The sequence below is a fragment of the Dendrobates tinctorius genome, unplaced genomic scaffold (genome assembly GCF_039654945.1).
Source record: "Dendrobates tinctorius isolate UK_male_01 unplaced genomic scaffold, ASM3965494v1 ptg000351l, whole genome shotgun sequence".
In the NCBI taxonomy this organism is placed as follows: Eukaryota; Metazoa; Chordata; class Amphibia; order Anura; family Dendrobatidae; genus Dendrobates; species Dendrobates tinctorius.
In genome coordinates, this window is record NW_027362017.1 from 1,616,869 (window position 1) to 1,642,040 (window position 25,172).

The following is a 25,172-nucleotide window of genomic DNA, read 5'->3' on the forward strand; positions in this document are numbered from 1 at the left end:
ATGATGGGGCCCAAGCTAACTACATAGGACAGGATAGGAAAGCTGCTGTCTGCCATCCGCAAAAACCCTATCAAAATGAGCCAACCGACTGATAGGAAAAACAGGCCCTGAAGTCGCTAGGCTTCAAAAGACTATATCAGCACTCAGGTATATTCTGAAAGACAGAGCAAAAGATCAACAGATCAGAGACAAAAATGGAATTCAGCTCACCCCCGGCAGGGGATGGCAGAACTCCCAAAAAACAAGGCAAACAAAAACAAAACTGAAGAGTACAAAGCAGAGCAGAAAAGCTTAGCTTTGAGACGCAGGAATCAGACTGGTCTCCAAGAATCCAGCAGGAAAATCACCAGCCAGGAAGAAGGGTGTCGGCAGCCTTATATCCAGTCCTCAATTCCAGCCACCCAGTTATCATCTAGCTGCCCAGGTGTTTGGTAATCAGTCTCACTACCTTCCTTCACCAGAGGAGGGAGTTCATCAGACCTCAATGGTGAAGGGAAAAATGAACTCATAACAGTACCTCCCCCTTGAGGAGGGGTCACCGAACCCTCATCCATGCCACCAGGGCGATCCGGGTGAGCCCGATGAAAGGCACGCACCAATCTTTCGGCATGAATATCAGAGGCAGAGACCCAGGAATTATCCTCCTGACCATAACCCTTCCACTTAACCAAATACTGGAGTCTCCGTCTAGCCAGACGGGAATCCAGTATCTTCTCTACCTCATATTCCATGTTACCTTCAACCAATATAGGGTCAGGAGGTGCCACCACAGGAACTACTGGTTCAACAAACCTCTTCAACAAGGACTTATGAAACACATTATGAATTTTAAATGTGACAGGAAGAGCCAACCGAAAAGAGACCGGATTAATAATCTCCAAAATCTTGTAAGGTCCAATAAATCTAGGCTTAAACTTAGGAGAAGCCACCTTCATAGCGATATTTTTTGATGACAACCAAACCATATCACCCACCTTAAACTGGGGACCAACGGTCCTACGCCGGTTGGAAAACCGCTGGGCCTTTTCCTGGGAGAGAGACAACTTATCCACTACTTGGTCCCAGATCTGGTGCATTCTCTCCACCACAGTGTCAACACCTGGGCAGGCAGAAGGCTCCACCTGCCCTGAAGAAAATCGAGGGTGAAAACCAAAGTTACAAAAAAAAGGTGACATCAAAGTGGCAGAACTAGCGCTATTATTTAAAGCAAATTCGGCCAAGGGCAAAAATGAAACCCAATCATCCTGATCGGCACAAATAAAACATCTCAAATACGACTCCAAAGTCTGGTTTGTTCTCTCCGTCTGCCCATTGGTCTGAGGGTGAAACGCAGAGGAGAAGGACAACTGAATTCCCAGCTTGGAACAGAAAGTCCTCCAAAATCTAGACACAAACTGAACTCCTCTGTCAGATACAATGTTCTCAGGAATCCCGTGCAAGCGAACCACCTGTTGCAAAAACAAGGGCACCAACTCAGAGGAAGATGGCAACTTAGGGAGTGGTTGTAGCCGAAGTCTCCTCTGAGTTACAGAGAGAGATTCTGGAAACACAAGCTCAAGCTCCCAGGAATAAACCCCCAAGTAAATTGTTTGTACCCGAACAATTCCATCTCACACTCCTTCAAGAATTTCATGATTCGGTGTTAAGTGCACACCCTGGTACTGATATCAAAAGGTTTGTAAATACTTGTGGGGTGTGCGCTCGCTCTAAAAGCTCTCAGGCTCGGCCGGCCGAGGAATTGGTGCCTTTGCCAATTCCGGATAAACCATGGACACACCTGTCCATTGCTTGTTTGCCTCCCGTGTATGACCTGGTCTGTCCGCTCACTCTGTTCTCTGTCTCACGTTTTGGTACTATTGTCTTCTGCGGTTCTAACCTCCTGGCTTGGCTATTGTTACTCCGTTACAGTCTTTCCCTATTGTACCATCAATTGCCCATTCTGGTTTTCTGATCTATTGCTACGTCCTGACTATCTGTTCTGTTTAATCCTATGGTATTGTCGCGCTATCTCGTGCTTTGACCCCGACCTGATCTGGTTTACGTCCCTGTCTATGCCCCTTGGTAACTTTGTCCATAGTTAATCTTCTATGTTATGAAGAGTCACTGAAGGAGGAAAAAACAAAATACCAGCTAAGTCCAGAAAAACCAGAGAGGTTGGCAGCTATCGGATTGCAGACCCCTGAACCTATCCACAACAACTAGCAGTAGCCGTGGGGGGTTTCTACGGTGCCCTAAACCCCTCGATCACAGCCGGAGAGCTACATAGCCTAAAGACAGAAAGGGGAAAAACTAAACTGCCCCAGAGCAGACCCCAAAGCAATAGGCAGCCCCAAACATATAATGACGGTGAAGCAAGATGAAAACACTAACACAGATAGAAAGATAGGTTGAGCAAATGATGGGGCCCAAGCTAACTACATAGGACAGGATAGGAAAGCTGCTGTCTGCCATCCGCAAAAACCCTATAAAAATGAGCCAACCGACTGATAGGAAAAACAGGCCCTGAAGTCGCTAGGCTTCAAAAGACTATATCAGCACTCAGGTATATTCTGAAAGACAGAGCAAAAGATCAACAGATCAGAGACAAAAATGGAATTCAGCTCACCCCCGGCAGGGGATGGCAGAACTCCCAAAAAACAAGGCAAACAAAAACAAAACTGAAGAGTACAAAGCAGAGCAGAAAAGCTTAGCTTTGAGACGCAGGAATCAGACTGGTCTCCAAGAATCCAGCAGGAAAATCACCAGCCAGGAAGAAGGGTGTCGGCAGCCTTATATCCAGTCCTCAATTCCAGCCACCCAGTTATCATCTAGCTGCCCAGGTGTTTGGTAATCAGTCTCACTACCTTCCTTCACCAGAGGAGGGAGTTCATCAGACCTCAATGGTGAAGGGAAAAATGAACTCATAACAGTACCTCCCCCTTGAGGAGGGGTCACCGAACCCTCATCCATGCCACCAGGGCGATCCGGGTGAGCCCGATGAAAGGCACGCACCAATCTTTCGGCATGAATATCAGAGGCAGAGACCCAGGAATTATCCTCCTGACCATAACCCTTCCACTTAACCAAATACTGGAGTCTCCGTCTAGCCAGACGGGAATCCAGTATCTTCTCTACCTCATATTCCATGTTACCTTCAACCAATATAGGGTCAGGAGGTGCCACCACAGGAACTACTGGTTCAACAAACCTCTTCAACAAGGACTTATGAAACACATTATGAATTTTAAATGTGACAGGAAGAGCCAACCGAAAAGAGACCGGATTAATAATCTCCAAAATCTTGTAAGGTCCAATAAATCTAGGCTTAAACTTAGGAGAAGCCACCTTCATAGCGATATTTTTTGATGACAACCAAACCATATCACCCACCTTAAACTGGGGACCAACGGTCCTACGCCGGTTGGAAAACCGCTGGGCCTTTTCCTGGGAGAGAGACAACTTATCCACTACTTGGTCCCAGATCTGGTGCATTCTCTCCACCACAGTGTCAACACCTGGGCAGGCAGAAGGCTCCACCTGCCCTGAAGAAAATCGAGGGTGAAAACCAAAGTTACAAAAAAAAGGTGACATCAAAGTGGCAGAACTAGCGCTATTATTTAAAGCAAATTCGGCCAAGGGCAAAAATGAAACCCAATCATCCTGATCGGCACAAATAAAACATCTCAAATACGACTCCAAAGTCTGGTTTGTTCTCTCCGTCTGCCCATTGGTCTGAGGGTGAAACGCAGAGGAGAAGGACAACTGAATTCCCAGCTTGGAACAGAAAGTCCTCCAAAATCTAGACACAAACTGAACTCCTCTGTCAGATACAATGTTCTCAGGAATCCCGTGCAAGCGAACCACCTGTTGCAAAAACAAGGGCACCAACTCAGAGGAAGATGGCAACTTAGGGAGTGGTACAAGATGGACCATCTTAGAGAATCTATCACAAACCACCCAAATAACAGTCATTCTCTGAGAGACAGGCATATCATAGATGAAATCCATTGAAATATGGGTCCATGGCCTCCAGGGCACCGGCAAAGGCATCAACAAGCCACTAGAGCGAGAACAAGGTTTAGACCGGGAGCAAGTCCCACAGGACTGCACAAAATTCCTGACATCACGAGACAAGGCGGGCCACCAAAAAGACCGACTCACCAGATCTTTAGTACCAAAAATACCTGGATGACCAGCCAATGCAGAGCAATGAACTTCAGACATCACTATCTTCCTCCACTGGTCAGGAACATACAACTTTCCACTGGGACAACGCTCAGGTTTGTCCTCCTGAAACTCTTCCAGAGCACGTCTCAAATCGGGCGAGATGGCAGAAAGAACTATCCCCTCGCCTAAGATGGTAGCAGGCTTAGTCACAACAGGAGAATCAGCAAGGAAACTCCTAGAGAGGGCGTCTGCCTTGACATTCTTAGTGCCCGGAAGAAAAGAGACCACAAAATCAAAACGTGTGAAAACAAGGCCCACCTAGCCTGTCTAGGGCTCAAGCGCTTGGCCGACTCCAGGTAAATCAAATTCTTGTGGTCAGTAAGGACCACGACTTGGTGTTTGGCTCCCTCCAACCAATGTCTCCACTCCTCAAATGCCCATTTCATGGCCAACAGTTCCCGATTCCCCACATCATAGTTACATTCGGATGGGGAGAACTTACAGGAAAAGAAAGCACAAGGATTCAATTTAGATGTCACAGGATCTTTTTGGGACAACACGGCTCCTGCACCAATCTGAGAAGCGTCCACCTCCACCTGAAACGGGAGTGAGACATCAGGTTGCCGCAAAACCGGATCAGAAGTGAATCCTCGCTTCAGCTCCTGAAAGGAAGAAACAGCCTCCGGAGACCAATTCAGCACATCAGCACCATTCCTAGTCAAATCCGTCAATGGCTTGGCAATACCAGAAAAATTAGCTATAAATTTCCGATAAAAATTAGCAAAACCCAAAAACTTCTGGAGGGCCTTCAAAGAAGTGGGCTGAACCCAATCATAAATGGCCTGTACCTTGGCCGGGTCCATTTCAATAGTTGACGGAGACAAAATAAATCCCAAAAATGAAACCCTCTGTACCCTAAAAAGGCATTTCGATCCCTTGACATACAGGGAATTCTCCCTCAAAATCCGGAACACAGTCCAAACATGTTCCACATGAGAGTCCCAATTCTTGGAGAAGATCAAAATATCATCCAGATAGATAATCAAAAATTTATCCACAAAGTCTCGGAATATATCGTTCATGAAGCACTGGAAGACAGAAGGGGCATTAGTGAGCCCAAAAGGCATCACCAGGTACTCAAAATGTCCCTCCGGAGTATTAAACGCCGTCTTCCATTCATCCCCATGCTTAATGCGAATAAGATTATACGCCCCCTGAGGTCAAGCTTGGTAAACCAGCAAGCACCTTTAACTCTGGAGAATAGATCAGAAATCAGGGGTAACGGATACTGATATTTAACAGTAATTTTGTTGAGGGCACGATAGTCAATACAAGGCCTTAATGAACCATCCTTTTTAGCCACAAAAAAAACCCAGCACCTAAGGGTGAAGAGGATGGTCTAATATGACCCTTCTCCAATGCCTCCTTAATATAGGATCGCATAGCCTCGTGCTCGGGTACAGATAAATTGAAAAGCCGACCCTTGGGGAATTTACACCCCGGGTTCAGCTAAATTGCACAGTCATAACTCCTATGAGGAGGCAAAGACGCAGATTCATTCTCACTAAATACATCATAAAAGTCAGCCAAATAGTCAGGAACATCATGCGACTGGGGAGAGGTGGAGAAAACAGGAGCATCACTAAGGGCACACCGACAACCCCAACTCACCACAGACAAAGATTTCCAATCCAGAACTGGATTATGGATTTGCAACCAGGGAAACCCCAGAACAATGGTATCATGCAAATTATGCAACACCAAAAATCTGCAATTTTCTTGATGGTCTGGGGCGACCCGCATTACCACCTGGGTCCAAAACTGAGGTTTATTCTTCGCCAAAGGAGTAGCATCAATACCCGTCAAAGGGATAGGCGTCCGCAGAGGTGTCATAGGAAATCCACAACGTTTAGCAAAATCCAAGTCCATCAGGTTCAGAGCTGCTCCTGAATCCACAAAAGCTTTGGTGAAAATGTGGACAGGGAGCAGATCAGAGTAATTGCCAGAAGAAACTTAGGTTGAACACCACCCACAGAAAACGTGTGTGCACAACGTTTCTCTCGTTTAGGGCAGACAGAAATAATATGCGAGGCATCTCCACAAAAAAAACACAGCTTATTATGCCTTCTGAACTCCTGACGTTGCACCCTAGACAGAACTCTATCACATTGCATAGGTTCAGACATTTGTTCAACAGGTGGCAACATCTCTCGTGTAGTTTTGCGTTCACGTAAACACCGATCCACCTGAATGGCTAATGACATAGAGTCGTCAAGACCAGAGGGAACAGGAAATCCCACCATAGTATCTTTTACAGTTTCTGACAAACCCTTCCGAAAGAGGGCTGCCAAGGCACCATCATTCCAGGTAGTAAGGACCACCCACTTTCGGAATTTTTGACAGTACAACTCTGCCGAATCCCGACCCTGGCTTAATGCCAGCAGGGTCTTTTCAGCCTGATCAATAGCATTAGGTTCATCATACAACAACCCCAAGGCTTGAAAAAATGTGTTCACATTATTCACAATAGGATCATCAGGTTTCAAAGAAAACGCCCAATCCTGGGGATCGCCGCGCAGCAAAGAGATGACAATTTTAATCTGCTGCGCGGAGTTCCCCAATGAGTTAGGCTTCAAGGCAAAAAATAATTTACAATTATTCTTGAAATTCAAGAATATAGACCGATCCCCAAAAAACACATCAGGAGTAGGAATCTTTGGTTCAGCAGCATGTGAATGAGCAAGATAGGCGGAAATTCCCCGCACTTCAGCAGCGAGCTGCTCCACACGATCAGACAATTGCTTCATCTCCATTGAGAGAAAAATTCCCCCTACGGCCTCAGAGATATAGAGGAAAAAATATGCACACAAAAAAAAAAAAAAAAAATTCTGACACTTTTTTTTTTACAATTCTCTTCTGCTATTGAGTACCCTAGGATCTGCGGTATGGCTGGTGATTCTGTTATGAAGAGTCACCGAGGGAGGAAAAAACAAAATACCAGCTAAGTCCAGAAAAACCAGAGAGGTTGGCAGCTATCGGATTGCAGACCCCTGAACCTATCCACAACAACTAGCAGTAGCCGTGGGGGGTTCCTACGGTGCCCTAGACCCCTCGATCACAGCCGGAGAGCTACATAGCCTAAAGACAGAAAGGGGAAAAACTAAACTGCCCCAGAGCAGACCCCAAAGCAATAGGCAGCCCCCAACATATAATGACGGTGAAGCAAGATGAAAACACTAACACAGATAGAAAGATAGGTTGAGCAAATGATGGGGCCCAAGCTAACTACATAGGACAGGATAAGAAAGCTGCTGTCTACCATCCGCAAAAACCCTATAAAAATGAGCCAACCGACTGATAGGAAAAACAGGCCCTGAAGTCGCTAGGCTTCAAAAGACTATATCAGCACTCAGGTATATTCTGAAGACAGAGCAAAAGATCAACAGATCAGAGACAAAAATGGAATTCAGCTCGCCCCCGGCAGGGGATGGCAGAACTCCCAAAAAACAAGGCAAACAAAAACAAAACTGAAGAGTACAAAGTAGAGCAAAAAAGCTTAACTTTGAGACGCAGGAATCAGACTGGTCTCCAAGAATCCAGCAGGAAAATCACCAGCCAGGAAGAAGGGTGTCGGCAGCCTTATATCCAGTCCTCAATTCCAGCCACCCAGTTATCATCTAGCTGCCCAGGTGTTTGGTAATCAGTCTCACTACCTTCCTTCACCAGAGGAGGGAGTTCATCAGACCTCAATGGTGAAGGGAAAAATGAACTCATAACACTTCTAGGAGTTTTCCTACAGCTCCTAGAAGGAGTTTAGGCCACGCCCCCAGCAGTCATATGCTTCAGGTCCTGTTTGTCTGAAGTACGCATCTTCATCGCGGCTGCCCCGCTCCACAGTAATCTTTGGGCACAGTTTATTTTACTCAGGACACACACACTGGCTCAGTGAGCAAGTGCAGTGCGGTGTTCTTGACACAAGGCCAACATTGTTTGTGCCGGTTTTGATAAATGAGGGCTTCAATGTGCCCACACACTATGGCTATGTTCCCATCATGCTTTACCCTCACGTCAGTGAGTCTATTGAGGCTTACATCTGGAAAACAGGTTTCATGTCTATTGACTGTAATGATGCAGACGGACTTACGTTCTGTCGGACAAGATTTTCAGCCATATTCATCTACTGGAGGAAGTCTCCAAGATGTGGTTGACTTCTTCTTGGATCCCACCTCAAGTATGCTTAAACGGCCCAAAATAATGTCTGACAGAGCACACAGTGACACTGTCTGTATCATTAAAGTCAATAGCCCCATCAACAAATACGCTCGAATCCTGTTTTACAGACCTTCAGGCATAAGTTCCGAAGCAGCGACTGATGGGATGTGATATAACCAAGGACTTCAATTGTTAGACCAGATCTTCCATCAGGAACAGCATTACACCTGTCAAGAGCTCAGCTACGAAGTTATCAGGGATCAGCTGCAATTTCAGCACAACTTTTGACATGAAACAAAAAAGCCAAATTTTTGTAAAAGGGTTTTGGAAAAATCTATAATACATAGGCAAACTAATTTGTGCACTTACCTCCTCAATATTCAGCCGACCTTTCTTACATTTCCCGGCTCTTGCTGTATACAGATGTGCAAATAATGAAATACAAGAGGTGAGTAAGAGCTTCATAAATCGATTTTACGATTTTACAAAATTGTGACTGATGAGTAGGAATCATTTGCAGCAATTATCTGTACATTGACGATATACCTTACCCACAAGTCTGAGCAATAATCAACATTGCTATTGCATGTTTTGTTAGTAGATGACCCTAGTTGATTTGGTCTAAATTCTAGAAATATTCAGAAATGGGACACATGTAATGACTGGGATTGGATGGGTAAGCTTACCTCCCAAGCGCTCTTCTCTGTTCCACCTAACCTGCTGGAAGACCTGACGGAGATAGAGAGAGGTATTGGGAGGATTTTACACCAAATATCCATTGCGCAAAAGAGTGATTGAAGGATATTGATGACCTTGAGTATTTTACCTGGTATTCACAACTTTAGTCGTTCGTCGAAATTTTTAATCTAAACTAATTGCAAACGCCACAAAAATATTTGAAGGGAGCCTGTCGCCAGAAAAAACGCTATTAACTGGCAGATCTGGGGTAATCTGCAGCTTAATAGCATTACTAACCTACCCGTCGTCCACACTTAGCTGAATGTTTTGGGGAGAAAAGCAACTTTATCCAGGATAGAAGATGAACTTTATTCCACCTGCAGCATTCTGGTTTCAGTCACGTGGGTGGCCCCGCTACAGGTTCAGTCACCGATCTGAGTATACATAGCGGCAGCTGTAACCACGCCCTCGGCTCTGACTCACTCTGAATTGGGGCCCACTGTCAATCATGGCTGGGGGCCCGGTTACAACCATCGTTTTATATACAGAGCAGTGACTGAACCAGCCCCAGCGCCGCTCCTGTGACTAAAACCGAAATGCTGCAGGAGGAATAAAGCTCATTTTCTCTCCACAGTGCGGGCGGCAGGCAGGTTAATAACTCTATTAACCAGCAGATTGACACCATATCTGACTGTTAATAGCGTTTTTACAGTGACGGGTTCTCTTTAAAGGGGTCATCGCATGAATAAATCACCATAACCAAGTCTTGAGAATGATTTGGAGAATTTCTGCTTAATTTCTGCTCCCAAAATGCAGTGTAAACATACCTTAACTTGTAGCAGAAATTTTCCAAATACTTCTCATAATCTCAAAGCTCCAAGTTTTGAGGTGTTTTTAACATAGCCATGTATCACGTTATCTGACCAGTTTTGGATTACTACTCATCTACAAGATCAGTACCAGTGGACAGTACAGGAACACTGCCATAACAACAATCAGTACATGAGTCCAGCACCAGAACCATCACTACATGAATACAGTACCAGTAACATCATCAGTACATGAAAGCAACTTTATAACTACCATAAGAACATGAATGCTGTACCAGAACCATCAGTTGCCAGCATATTTGGTGTCTCCTCATTAGGCTGCAACATTATGCCATCGCCATTGTATAATGCACTTCATGACGTTGTGAGGCCCGTTCAGCACAGAAGATGACATAGATGCTCGGCTCTGGAAGAATTTTAAGATGGCCTAGTGAAGGCCACACTGAAAAATAATGGTTAGGGCTGGCAAGTATGAATGTTTTAGCTTTTTTAACCCTTTTCCGAGGTCTTTTGAATCCAGCAAAATGGTACTCAGCCAACATTTTTTTTTATTTCCAAGAATTAAAAAAAAATTTGATTCTGAGAAATTCAATTTTTTTTTGTTGCAAATTTTAAAGTGAATTTGATTTGCCTTGAAATGATTCACTCATCTCTAGACTGTAGACAACTAAGAAGCCAAATGTTTCTCTTCGGAAAAAGGATTAGACAATTTGGATAAGTTGGCTCTTAGCAAATCCTATGTAACCTTATCACATTGTACTTTTTATTGCAATAAGGACTACAATCATTTGTACCAAACATGATTGTTTCTTTTGAAGTCAGGGAAGTTTTTGGCCAAAATACTTGTAAACAACAGCTCCAGATGTCTCTGGTCAGCAGTTTAGGTCTTCACATGGTCACATAGTTATCAATGACTGAAGAGGGGATTCATCACTTGTGTTGCCAAACCTTATTAAGTGTAAAGGTTAATTTCTTTGGGTGATCCAAAGGAAATAATCCTATTGGCTAACCTCTTCTCATGCAAGGAAAACCTCAATAGCAATTAATTCCCTAATCTTATAGCCTCATAAAGATGTGACCAAATATGTCAAAATTTTGGCCGACCTGAGGGTCCTACAGTAAATGTCAAACAGTAACTAACAGTTTACTAAGGTTTTAAAATGCAATTTGGTTCACCTGCTGTCTGTCTAGCTTCTGTCCATCTTCTGAGGTCATCAATGGCGAGTCACTCCGGGTGTCTCGTCCTTGTGGGGACTACGGAAAAATGTCAATAACATTACAGTCAATAAAAAATGTTGAAGACTAATTGATTAGAAAGATCATGTAATTTTTAATATCCCCACCTGGGTGAAATGATTGGATGATACCGGTGTGCCGTCAAGTTCACTGTGAATAGTTAAAGAGAAAAAATATAGATTTTTTTTGGCTAAAATGTAGACACTAGAAGGATTTAGCAACAGGATCCTCAAAGTAAAACTGATATTCTACAGATAAATATTAACTCGTCTACCCATTTCTTCTTTACCTGCTGTCAACTTTTTAGGAACTATTGGCTCAATAGGATCAGCCAGACTGGTGAAGATTTTTCAGGATTCTTTATGAAACTCCCAATTTTAAATTCAGAGGCTGGTATGAACAATTCAATAATATCACATGGTATTCTAGAAGACCAAAATGGAGAAGGTGGCCAGAAACCAGTCTACAAATTGTGCCTGAAGAAACAACCAATAGTTTCCTAAGCAAGGCCCTTCACATCATTTCAAAGTTGTATTAAATAGTTCACACATGCATCAATTTTGGTAAACCTGACGAAGGACCGGCCTTTAATCTAATGTTTATGGGGACAGACCAATAGTCCCCTGATGACAGATTGCAAGGAAAAGAAGTAGACCTTTTCTGGATGTGTCTGAGCATTTGCTCCCACTGGTAAAACCTTCTTACCACTGACAAATAATTGAGCTAAGTTGCTTTAAGTTGAGTTTGGGAAGAAAACTAACCAAGTTACACAGAGATAATTGTAGCTAATTATTTAATAACTATGAGACGAGACTCTTCATAACTAGCAGGGTGCCTGGATAACCAAAGACCAAAGTAGGTTATTTCGAGAGAAGAAGCTTTGGCTTTACCTGTCTGGTAATTGAGCCAGTTGTTCCATTTCATGTTGTAGGTGGTGGGAGAGCTCCTCTTTCTGGAGATGTTTATGACACAGAGGACATAACAGAGGTAAAGACAGAGGACTTCTCTTATCTGCAAGTAATTTAGGTACATTGGTTACAAAATTAACTTTTTACTTAGATGGAGTAGAATGTATGAAAAGATATCTAAAAGAGGAGAGAACTCATCTGCAATAGGTATGTAATTAATTGTAGAGACAGATAGATAAATAGAGAGATGATAGATAATATATGGATAATAGATAGATAATAGATAAGATAGATAGATAGATAAATAGATAATGTGCTTGATGACCATTAGAGGTGTAACTATAGCAGGGGTTGCAGTCACAACCGGGCCCTGGAGCCTAAAGTTCCTCAAGGGTCTATTCGCCCATGTGAGAAGACCAACATTATTAAAAACCCTCGATAATTTGGGGTCTTGTTGGAAATTTTGCATCAGGGACCACCTGCTTCAAGTTATGCCACCAGTGGTCTTCTAGATAATAGATAATGTGCTTGATGACCATTGGAGGTGTAACTATAGCAGGGGTTGAAGTCGCAACCTGGCCCAGGAGCCTAAAGTTCCTCAAGGGTCTATTCGCCCTTGTGAGAAGACCAACATTATTAAAAAACCCTTGATAATTTGGGGTCTTGTTGGAAATTTTGCATCAGGGACCACCTACTTCAAGTTATGCCACCAGTTGTCTTCTACTTGAAAGGTGAGACACCATTAAAAAAAACCCACCCCTTTCTGCTCTAAAGAATAGGGGATCATTGATCGTAACCTACGTTTCCCACAGTCAGCTTCATTTTTGCAGTGACTCCTTCAACGGTGATAGGACCCGAAATATTTTTAGGACTCAAATAGCAATGATGCGGGCTGGGACATGCATGTCCTCACGTGTCCGATGACTCTCGTTCCTACCAGCTGATGCTCAGGCTCACTCCTGACTCCATAGATGTTAGCAGGGGACAAGGACCATAGAAAAAAGGCAGAAAATGCACCAACAAAAAAATACTAATTGTCTGTGAAAACAGGAACATTCCTGAACACTGGGTGGGAAGGGGCGAGGGATGAAAGGCCGATGAGCCAGGCTGGGTAAGGTCATGTGTATAGGTCCAGCGTGACAATGCGCACACAGTGGGAATAGCAGAGGGGCACTCTCTTCTACGGCATGAGAAAGCCGCCTCCATCTCCATAGTGTCCTGGGAGGACAATGGACTATGTGACAGATAAACTGGGGATAAATCGTCCTGTGTACAATGGGGTAAGGGTCTCTGTGTGAGGCCAGGACTATTGTCATGGAGGACAGGCTGAGTAATGATGTCTCACCACACACACTGATTCAGCGTGAATTGCTCATTTTCCGCCTAGCTGGAGGTTGTATTCACAGAATCACCTAACACCCTGTCTATACCCCCAGCCCCATCCTCCCCGCTATTAGTGTCAGGAGCAATTAGCACTGCATGGGGGGTATGACCTCTCCTGACATGGGACCCCAACCTTGAAAACATCCCACTACTTATTGTGCAAACACAGCATCCAGCCATCTATCTATAACTATAGTATCTGCTGTGTGTGTGTGTGTGTGTGTGTGTGTGTGTGTGTGTGTGTGTGTGTGTGTGTGTGTGTGTGTGTGTGTGTAAAAGTCCAACTAGATAGGATCTAGCTAAAAATATGTGAACAGAAAGATAATAGGTAATAATAAATCCCCCCCCCCAAAAAATACACTCTAAGAAAACTGACCAGCAAGTGTGAACAGGTGCAAGCTGCCATGACTGCATAATACACAAACAAGAGAATACAGCCATCTCTAAGATGTGCAAACATTGACTATATGACATGAAAACTGCACTACTGCTATGTAGACTATACTTATAAACTGGCCAATTTATGCTCTAAGTATCTTCATTTTACGAGAGCCCAACAGTCACAACAAGCCAAACTTTTCTCTGGTATGACCATAATCTTAACATTTATCAAACATGTCTCTCTAGGGCTAAATTCCTAAAAGGTAGAATCCAGCACTAAATAAAATCAGCCAAAGTGAGGTGGAGCTCTGAGGAATGTGGAGGCAATCACAACCCCCAATATTATACTGCAAAAACAAATAAAATAAAAAATACTGAAAGAAGGTGCACAAATTGGCCAATTCAAGTGTGATGTAAGTTTTTAGTTCAGGAGAGGAGGCATGGTTGAAAAATATTAGGTCTAAAAGGTCCTACTGCAGAAAGGTTACCTTGTTGTGGCTGGTGGGTACACATTAATTAGCCAACTTGTGTGTTAAGTACCTTCATTTTAAAAGCACAGTCTATATGGTAGTAATGTTGTATATACAGTTGTGCTGAAAAGTTTACATACCCTGGCAGAAATTTTGCTTTCTTGGCCTTTTTTCAGAGAAAGTGAATGATAACACCAAACCTTTTCCTCCACTTATGGTTAGTGGTTGGGTGAAGCCATTTATTGTCAAACTACTATGTTTTCTCTTTTTAAAGCCTAGTGACAACCCAAAACATGCAAATGACCCAGATGAAAAGTTCACATACCCCATTTCTTAATACTGTTTATTGCCCCCTCTAACATCAATGACAGCTTGAAGTCTTTTGTGGTAGTTGTGGATGAGGTTCTCTATTTTCTCAAATGGTAAAGCTGCCCACTCTTCTTGGCATAAAGCCTCCAGTTCCTGTAAATTCCTGGGCTGTCTAGCATAAACTGTGCGCTTGAGATCTCCCCAGAGTGGCTCAATGATATTGAGGTCAGGAGACTGAGATGGCCACTCCAGAACCTTCACTTTGTTCTGCTGTAGCCAATGACAGGTCGACTTGGCCTTGTGTTTTGGATCATTATCATGTTGGAATGTCCAAGTACATCCCATGCACAGCTTTCGGGCTGATGATTGCAAATTTGCCTCCAGTATTTGCTGATAACGTGCTGCATTCATCTTTCCTTCAACTTTGACCAAGTTTCCTGTGCTTTTGCAGCTCACACATCCCCAAAACATCAGCTATCCACCTCCATGCTTTACAGTAGGAATGGTGTTCCTTTCATCATAGGTATTGTGGACCTCTCTCCAAATGTAACGTTTATGGTTGTGGCTAATAAGTTCAATTTTGGTCTCATCACTCCAAATTACCTCGTTCCAGAAGTTTTGAGGCTTGTCTCTGTGCTGTTTTGCATATTGTAGGCGAGATACTTTGTGGCGTTTATGCAGTAATGGTTTTCTTCTGGCGACTCAAACATGCAGCCCATTTTTCTTCAAGTGCCTCCTTATTGTGCATCTTGAAACAGCCACACCATTAGTTTTCAGAGAGTTCAGTATTTCGGCTGATATTATTTGTGGGTTTTTCTTTGCATCCCGAACAATTTTCCTGGCAGTTGTGGACAAAATTTTTGTTGGTCTACCTGACCGTGGTTTTGTTTTTACAGAGTCCCTGTGTGTAAACTTTTGAGCACAACTGTAAGTATAGACTATATGGCAGTAATGCAGTATATAAGTTTAGTCTATATGGCAGTAATGTAGTATCTAATGTGAGGGGTCGACATGCTTAGCTAGACACAGGACCATGTTTGGGTAAAGACTCTGGGTTGTTTATCTAATATATAAAGCTCAAATTGTGTATGTGTGTGTGTATGTGTGTATGTGTGTGTGTATGTTTGTATGTCCGGGATAGGCATCCGCACCGTCGCAGCTACAGCCACAAAATTTGGCACAGTCACACGTCTGGACCCTGAGAGTGTCCTAAGCTATGTTGTGAGGCAAAATTTTAACCCCGAGCGTTCACCTAACAATTTTGCCCCATCTACGTACTGGGAGAAAAAGTGTGTGCGCGTTTAGCCCCGCCCCTCATTATGATGTCATAATGCCCCTATTTGCATACTGGGGAAGCAGTGTGTGTATCAAGCCCCGCCCCTCATTATGATGTCACAATGGTTGCCATGGCGACGCTGATGTCATCATAGGTTGCAAGCCCTGCTGCCGCTCATTATGATGTCATAATGGTTGACTATGGGATGGAGGATGTGTGATGGGTATATGGGCACTGGACTATGGGATGGAGGATATGTATGATGGGTATATGGGCACGTGACCATGGGATGGCGGATATGTATATGGGCACGGGACTATGGGATGGAGGATGTGTGATGGGTATATGGGCACTGGACTATGGGATGGAGGATATGTATAACGGGTATATGGGCACGGGACTATGGGATGGAGAATGTGTGATGGGTATATGGGCACGGGACTATGAGATGGCTTATATGTATGATGGGTATATGGGCACGAGACTATGGAATGGAGGATATGTATAACGGGTATATGGGCACGGGACTATGGGATGGAGGATGTGTGATGGGTATATGGGCACTGGACTATGGGATGGAGGATATGTATGATGGGTATATGGGCATGGGACTATGAGATGAAGGATGTGTGATGGGTATATGGGCACTCGACTATGGGATGGCGAATATGTATGATGGGTATATGGGCACGGGACTATGGGATGGAGGATGTGTGATGGGTATATGGGCACGGGACTATGGGATGGAGGATATGTTTGACGGGTATATAGGCACGGGACTATGGGATGGCGGATATATATATGGGCATGGGACTATGGGATGGAGGATGTGTGATGGGTATATGGGCACTCGACTATGGGATGGAGGATGTGTGATGGGTATATGGGCATGGGACTATGGGATGGCGAATATGTATGATGGGTATATGGGCATGGAACTATGGGATGGAGGATGTGTGATGGGTATATGAGCACTCGACTATGGGATGGAGGATATGTATGATGGGTATATGGGCACGGGCCTATGGGATCGTGGATATGTATGATGGGTATATGGGCACGGGACTATGGGATGGAGGATAATTATAATTTGCTATAACTAACCACAGTTAGTTACTATACCCGGGCAGCGCCAGGCTCTTCAGCTAGTTGCATCATAAACCAAAAGCCCAAACGGGTAACAGAAAAACAGCCTGTCTGGCTCAAAAGAAAGTAAACAGCTCATGCACAGTCCTGCCCAGCACTTCTGGGACAACACCTATGGCAGCTCTCACAGAAGCCTCAGTGTGGAGACTTCATCGCTCCACACAACACAGACAGAGAAAAAAAAACTGGCTGGACATTTACCTCTCTCCAGCCACACTCTGGAGGTGGAGATATGGTGGGTAGGTGTTCCACCCATCTCTGACCTACACACCATGAAAGCCATGCCCATATAGCAACTGGATTGCTCTCAGCACATATCATGCTGGAGAAAACACTTATAGCTTTCACATCACGTAGGAAAGCAGTCTTTGTCACACATATCTCCTCTCATGTATGACACCAGTGACCCTGTCACAATAAGTACAGTCTATATGGCAGTAATCTATTATATACTTACCTAAAATTGTCCGTCATCCACTTCCGTCCAGACGTCCTCGAATCCCACAATCCACCGCGCCGACCGCCTTATTGGAATACCCAAATGATGGGTATTTCAATATGGCTCCCGCTGATGGAACAGGCACTTCCGCAGTACCACCAGCGGGACACCACCGAGACACCCATGCCAGACACCCCCGCCGCCACTGGACCCGCCGCTGAACGACCGCCAGGACCCACCGCGACCCCCATCAGATCGCCAACAGGACCTGCCGCCGGACCCCCACAAGGACCCGCCGCCTGACTACACGCGCCGGAACTCACCGCTGCCTGCCCACCCACCTCCGTGCAGTCACAGCTGACAGGAAGGACTGCGGCTTGCAGTCTGTGCTGGAGCTGGGGTCTGGGCGTCCTCTGGTGGCGCCGTACCCCATCTCCAGCACAGGCCGCAAACCACCATCTTTACTGCCGGCTGTGACTGCACGGAAGTGGGTGGGCAGGCAGCGGCAGGACACACAAACACACACACACTGCCCTCCCAATGCGATAGCATCGGGCCCACATCTAGTGTAGAATATAAGTATATTCTATATGGCAGCAAAAGAGGCTCCACAGCAGTGGGATGTCGGTTTCGGGGATTATTATGGAAGCGCTAAGGACTACGTTGGACGTGCATAGGAACGTTTTGTTTTCTAATAAATTGGTGAACGAGGGACAGCATCTTGTCTTTATTTTTCTCTTTTCATGTTTTTCAGGTATCTATTTGTGGAGTACATCAGATTCAGCGGCCTACGATGGACTCTGTGGACCATGGCAGGCCTGCATGGCTTTTTTTATTCAATAAATTGGAGAACATAGGAAAGTGACAGAAGTGTTTTTTTGAAATTAAAGTATTTTTTGTGTGCTGCTATTTTTGATTACTGGGCTAGTAGTTGGGGTGTCTGATAGACATCTCTCCATGACTAACACCAGGGCTTGATGTCAGCTTTGATTTTTGAAAAATCACAGCTGACATCAACCCCAACTACCATTACTCCAATTGCCACCGCACCAGGGCAATTGGGAAGAGCGATGGCAATGATTTGTTGTATCTAATCTGATATGCCACTTCTGGGGCAGCTGCAGGCTGGTATTTTTAGGCTGCGAATGGCCCAAAAACCATGGACCTTCTACGTCTGATAATATCAGCTCTGAGTGGTCTACCTTACCTTGGCTGGTTATCAAAAATAAGCGGGTCCCCCACATCATTTTTTAAAATTATTTATTAGGTTAAACCAGACTAAACCCTTTATGTCCACATGAAAGGCAATAAAGGGTGCAAGTTTATTATATGTATGGGGTTGAGGGTTCTGGCTATTAATTGTATTTACTGTACTTGGCTAGTGAAATTTTGTGGTTCCTTTGAGATGTGTGTGACATTTAAAAAGGATGGTATATGCATGGTCCGTTTGCCATCCATTTTTTTCACACATTCACTATCTTGTATTGGCAAGCCTCGTCTGATATACTCTGCCACTCGCAGCATGCTGTGATATTTTTCCTCAGCCCGATTCCAGCTGAGGAAAGACTTGCAGATGAACATTGCCTTTTTGAATAATATTAGTCAGAGTACAATACGATTATTTTCTCGCAATACACTATGCATTTTTGTACACAAGTGGGAGCGAGGCCTTAGTCGTATACTCCACAAATCTGGCCTTTATGGAAGATGAGAATGACGTTTTTGAAAGAAAGCCATAAGAAGTCCTGTTTGCAGTTTGCAAAACGACATGTAGAGGACACAGCGAGCATGTGGGAGAATGTGCTCTGGTCAGATGAGACCGAAGGAGAACTTTTGGAGGAAATTCAAATTGCTATGTGTGGCGGAAAGCTAACACCATACCCTCCTGAAAACACCATCCCCACCATCACGCATGGTGGTGGCAGCTTCATTCTATGGGGAGGCTTTTCTTTAAGCAAGAACAGGAACATTGGTGAGAGTTGATGAGAAGATGAATGGAGCTAGATACAGGGCAATCCTGGAGGAAAATCAGTTAGAGGCTGCAAAAAGTCTTGAGACTGGAGTGTAAGTTCACCTTCCAGCAGGAAAACCCTAAACATCCTGCCAGAGCTACAATGGAGGGTTTAGATGAAAGCATATTCCTGTGTGTGAAAGGCCCACTCATAGTCCAGACCTAAATACGGGTGTAACGTGAAAAAAAGTGGAAAAGTTCACGGGCTATGAATACATTTTCAAGGCACTGTAAGTAAATTGTATATGGTAATAATGCAGAATATAAGTACGGTATAGTCTACATGGCAGAACTGCAATTTGTATGCCCTAATATGTATACGTTATGCTGCTGCTTTCTTTTTTATGGAGACAGACAAGTAGAGAGATATAAATAAAGCTTTGTTCACACGTTGCAATTTTGCTGCTTTTTTTAATGCAAATTTTAAGCTGCTTTTTACAATACCAGCAAAGGCTATAAGACTTCAGAAATCTCATGTACACACGTTGTTTTTTTTTTTCCTGACTGATTTGGAAAACTTTTTTAAAATTGCAGCATATATCACTTCTTTCAGCGTTTTTCAGCATTTTTTTCACCCATAGAAAGTAATGAGTAAGTGCAGTTGCATCACTTTTTTGGGGGCCACTGAACTTTATCAGCATGCACAAGATACAACAAAAACTTACCAAAAATGCAGCAAAAATTCAACAAAAAAAAAACCGCAGCAAAACTTGCTTTTTGTAAGCAGTTTCTTTACTGCCAAGAGAACAGGTTTGCCTGAGAAAAAAAAACACAGTGTATGAACATAGATGTGAGATGTATTGATAGAGACATAGAAGAGTGTCCATACATTGTCTGTCTGCCATCTACGATGTATGAGGATGGTATATTTGTGTCCGGCAGAGGTTGCAGGTGTGTGTAATTATCACAGTTATTGCCCCCCTGTTTCCTGCAGGCTTTCATTCCCTGGGCATAAAATTTCCATGAGAAAGGCAGGGGTGTGCAGTATCTGTATGCAGGGAGGGGATTGGGGAACAGTCCAGGTCCGGGATGAATGTAAGTCCTGGGCAGACCTGACTATCCCTCCCCCATCCATCCAATGTTTGTTTTTCCTCTTTATTCCCCCTTTTCACTTTCTCTGCAGCCCTGTCTTTTCCTCTCCATTTCATTGCATCTCCTAATCTCTCTCTGTCTTTTGTCCCCTCTCCCTCGGGAGCCTTTGTGCAGCATCTGGCCAACTGGTGACTTCTTATCCCTTTTCCCTTCCCAATATATCAATAGAGACCCCTCTGCTATCTGCCCTCTACCCAGTGACACTGAATACATTCAACACATTAACAATGCGTTCATTAAGAAGTGCTCAGTGGTTAACCTACACAGGCTGCGCTTTTCTCTGTCCAAACCATGTGTCCTAGCTGAGATACAATACAGCTATACATCCTGATAAATCCTTCGAAAGAGAAATATTGTACTGTAAAAATCTGTCTAATGTCTAAAATGTGACTATATCTTCCGAGAAGGAGCCGGATCTATTTTCCATAAAATATTTATTCACGGTAGAAAAAGTCATCATATTGACCACTTTCATCCTTTACCTCTCTTGTGAAAACTGATTCTCGGCTTAGGGGAGATCCTGTGAGATGTTGGTGGCATCGCTGGTCCTGTTGGTACATGAGAAGCTTCCAATCCTGTCTCCACTGGAAGGTAATGTATTTGTGGAGGCTCCGAATCTCCCTTCAGCCTTTTAGGGTTCAAAAACCCTGCTTGAAGTCTTTCCACACTTTCCGGAAGACGAAAAGCAGCAAATGGGTGCAGAGCACTGTATCCCAAAACTCCTACTCCTCCACGGTCCAGACGTGGGTGTCCATATTGATGAGAAAGAGAAAGAAGCTGAGGGGCACAGGGAGAATTCAAATGTTCTTGTGGTGGGTATAGTAGAGGGTATGCCGGGTTCAGATAAGTCATCTGTGGTGGTTTGTCCATACCGATAGGTACAGTATAGTGAGGAGGCTGCTGTGCCACCCCAAGTGGACCTTCTGAAGAGGTAGCCATCACCAGGAGGGCTTGAGGTGTCAGTGGATTAATCAAGCCTGGGGTGTTGTCCATTGCAGAAAAATAGTTAAAAAAAAATCTGTAAATGAAAGAAAACGCAGATTAACTTCACAGGTGATAATTCCAAGGGAGCAAAATTATCAGATTCAGACAAGGTGGGCATTATGATCATGTTGCGTGAGGAAACCTCAAACCCTAATTTAGTGGTTTGGTTTCATACTGGACATTACATCATTGGTGTTCCCCACCCTATACAGACAGTTAATAAGTAACACCAAATTTCTGTTGGTGAGATTAACCTTAGGCAAACTTAGGACCATGAGAAAGCTTTGGTTATTACAAAACCAGTTATGGATCCCATTCCAACCCTAAAGTGGATTGTCAAGATCTCAATTCAAGTAACATTTCCAAGGCCCCTTTGTAGTCCCAGCTATCAGACTTATGAAAGCCTTACCGAACCCTCGAATAGAATAAAAAATCATGATAATAGTCCCATCAAACATAATTCCTAGTTGCACACATTAATTTGTAATATCCATCTTTCACTTCTCGTTTGAGAGATTCTATGTGGACCATTAGGTACGAACTGCTTATTTCTACATTATCTCTATCGGGGCTAAGTCTTAGCATTGAGTTCACTTTTCCAAAATGACACATTTATTCTACCTTAATTACTTGTGGTCTTTGACTTATAAATTAGCGTGGTTATGAAAAAAAGACCAAATCTTAAGTTTTTTTAGTGATAAATTCATATCTCCTTCAAAATTGTCAAGATCTTAACGATTGTGAGGCACCCAACAGCATCACACAACCACCACCAAGCATAAGAGTTGGCTTCATGTTCTTACAGTGATTTGAAGTAGACAGAATCTATATAAGGTCAGATCAAACATTGTTCTTCAAGATTATTTTATGAGGTTTCAGTGACCTTGGAGTCATTTTCTTATACTAATTCCTGCCAGGAAGGTGGTATGACTCCAAAATTCCTAATGTCTTTATTCCTATGTCATCGACGTTTGGATTCTTAGAAACCGGGTTCTAATCCTTCAAACTGCTGGGTTTGACTCAATTTTCCTTGTCTTTTTGGAATAACTTTTAAATACAGCTGTTATCTAAGGGGAACATGTGTTTTTATATGTATCAAATATAATGAGTTTTTCTATGTTTCTACTGAAAACAAAAACATTACATCCGAGGTTTAGACTGTTGCATCATGGGTTGCCCACATACAGACTCAATACCACATTCAGTTCCGTGCATTTCACACTAAAATTGTGATGACAACCTCTCACTAATTTATGTAGTGAAACCTGGTGATGAAGAGTCAGCGATCTCCAATGGAAGATTAAGTCATGGTGCAGAGAGTAAAAGCTGCTTCACTGAGCAACAGGATGTCCTCGCTCCTGTACTGGTGAGAAGGAGAAGCCGAAGTTCAGGGCATTATAATTGCGAGGAACATGTGCTTATAAGCTGGTGCATCTAAGTCTATCACACGTAAAACTGTGTGCCGAGTTGGTGTACCTAAGCCTGGATATGTGACTGTCTACTGAGGTGCTGTATCTAAGCCTTTCATATACGTTACTTTCTGATGAGCTACGGAACCTAAGCCTATTGTTACATAGGTGCATCCAAACCTATCATGTATGATACGGTTTGGTGAGCAGGAATCTAAGCCCTTTTTATGTAATATTGTCTACTATATTAAGGTGGGTTCTGCCAACAGTCAGTCTAATATATATGAGGAGTAGTGATGAGCGAGTATACTCATTGCTCGGGTCTTTCCGAGCATGCTCAGGTGACCTCTGAGTATTTTGGCGTGCTCAGAGATTTAGTTTCTGTCGACTCAGCTGCATGATTTGCGGCTGCTGGACAGGCTGAATACATGTGAGGAATGCCTGTTTGTTAGGGAATCTCCACATGTATTCAGGCTGTCTACAAGTCGCAAATCATGCAGCTATGGCGTCGAAAACTAAATCTTCGAGCATGCCAAAATACTCGGAGGACACCCGAGCAACGAGTATACTCACTCATCACTAATGAGGAGCCCCGACTGTCCCCCAACAGATGTCGGGAAAGATAAGAACCCGGCGTGTTCGATATCGGACTGCTGATCCTTTTGTTCTTTAAGAGACAAGCCACTATCAAAGATGCGTGACAGCAGCTCTCTCACAGAGAACACGGAGTGCTGTCTTGCCCGACTCTATGGGAAGATGGACAAATAATGGCTCGGCAGGCAGCTATCTAAAGAGTTTGAGGGGCTTTAACCAATGATGTGAGATACTGTCTTCTGAGCTGCTATGTATAAGCCTATCATGAGCATACACATAGATGGCTGCCAGCTGAACGATGCTCCGAAAGATCGTTTGTCCGTCAATCATCTCAGCCGATTCTCCCATACCCAATATCCCTCACTTGGTCAAGGGTCGCTGTGTTCTCTATGGGATAACCTCTGACTGGCACATCGGCCGATGGCTTATCTCAGGGAGAGCAATGAGATTGGTGGTCCAAAACTGGACATGTCCAATCGACATCTTTCCCGATAATCAGTTGGTCAGCAAAGGCATACACATTAGATCGTTGGCCAAAGCCGTTGACATCGGCAGCTTCAATGACATCAGTCTATTGTGTGCGCTCAGATAAAGTCTCATTTGTGGGAAATTGTCTGCTAAGGAGCTGTCACTAATCTTCATGTGCATCTTCTTCAGAACCACATACATTAAAGTTATGAAATACAAGTTATGAATGGAGGTTGCGAAAGAGAAGTGTAATTGTCAGCATCCATGACTCAAGAAAAGAAAGAAAAATTGTCACACTTAATTAAGCATTTTCCAAGGAACAAAAAGAGAATATTTCTGTCCTTCCTTTACGAGTAGAGCAACACAAGATTTCTCATATTCTAAAATAACTCCAAGAGATGCTGTCTCTACATTCTTTATCTAATAATTTTTTTTAGCAAAAAAAAAAAATCAGTCCTATAAAATGTTATACCAGTCTGTAAGGGTCCCGTTACATTTAGCGATGCACCAGCGATCCCAACAACGATACGACCCGGTCAGGATCGCTGGTGCATTTCTAAATGGTCGCTAGTGAGCTGCCAAACAGGCAGAACTCACCAGCGATGCAGCAGCGGTCGTTACTTACCTGTCAGACGTGGCGATGAAGACGTCCTCCCGCCCACGTCCATGCGTCGCTCGTTGGTGCCAGCAGGAAGGCGCCGCCGAGAAACAGCATTGGACGTTCTCAAGCAATCAGCGATAGCCAGCGGGGGAGCCGGTCGGAGGTAAGTATCGCATTTAGCGATATCGCTAGCAATATCGCTGCTGCGTCACAAAATCAGTGACGCTTTAGCGATATTGCTATGTGTGAAGCCCCCTTAAAACACTAAGGGCTAAAATATTTGCAATTTTTTCGTACAAGACAAAACAAGCAAGTAAAAAGAAATAATCACTTTAGGGAATAGGATAAAGCTGCCTAAATTACAGTCATAAATTTTTTTTAGAAAATGTATTAATGTTTTCTCTAAATTAAAAAAAAAAGAAATCCTATAAAAACATCTAAAATTATTTTATAAATTGGAAAAAAATGTAATACATTTCCAAATACGAAACTATTATTTTTCTCATATAATTTAGCATACTTCGTTGTATTTTCGCTCAATTTAAGAATATATGGATGGATATTGATTTTTTTTTTAAATGTAGGCGTCTACTAATATA

General features: G+C 43.6%; 1 protein-coding gene across 1 annotated transcript in view; it reads right to left on the reverse strand.

Moving 5' to 3' along the window:
- The window catches only part of LOC141075415 (E3 ubiquitin-protein ligase Rnf220-like), a 50,866-nt gene that overhangs the window by 21,285 nt on the left and 4,409 nt on the right, over positions 1–25,172 (reverse strand). Inside the window, exons 2-7 of the mRNA XM_073562448.1 lie at positions 21,000–21,535; positions 11,993–12,113; positions 11,210–11,252; positions 11,043–11,120; positions 9,045–9,087; positions 8,728–8,771 (exon numbers count right to left, since the gene is read on the reverse strand). Of these exons, the coding sequence (XP_073418549.1) occupies positions 8,728–8,771; positions 9,045–9,087; positions 11,043–11,120; positions 11,210–11,252; positions 11,993–12,113; positions 21,000–21,510 (840 nt within the window). The 5' untranslated portion in view covers positions 21,511–21,535. The remainder of the gene's footprint in view (positions 1–8,727; positions 8,772–9,044; positions 9,088–11,042; positions 11,121–11,209; positions 11,253–11,992; positions 12,114–20,999; positions 21,536–25,172) is intronic.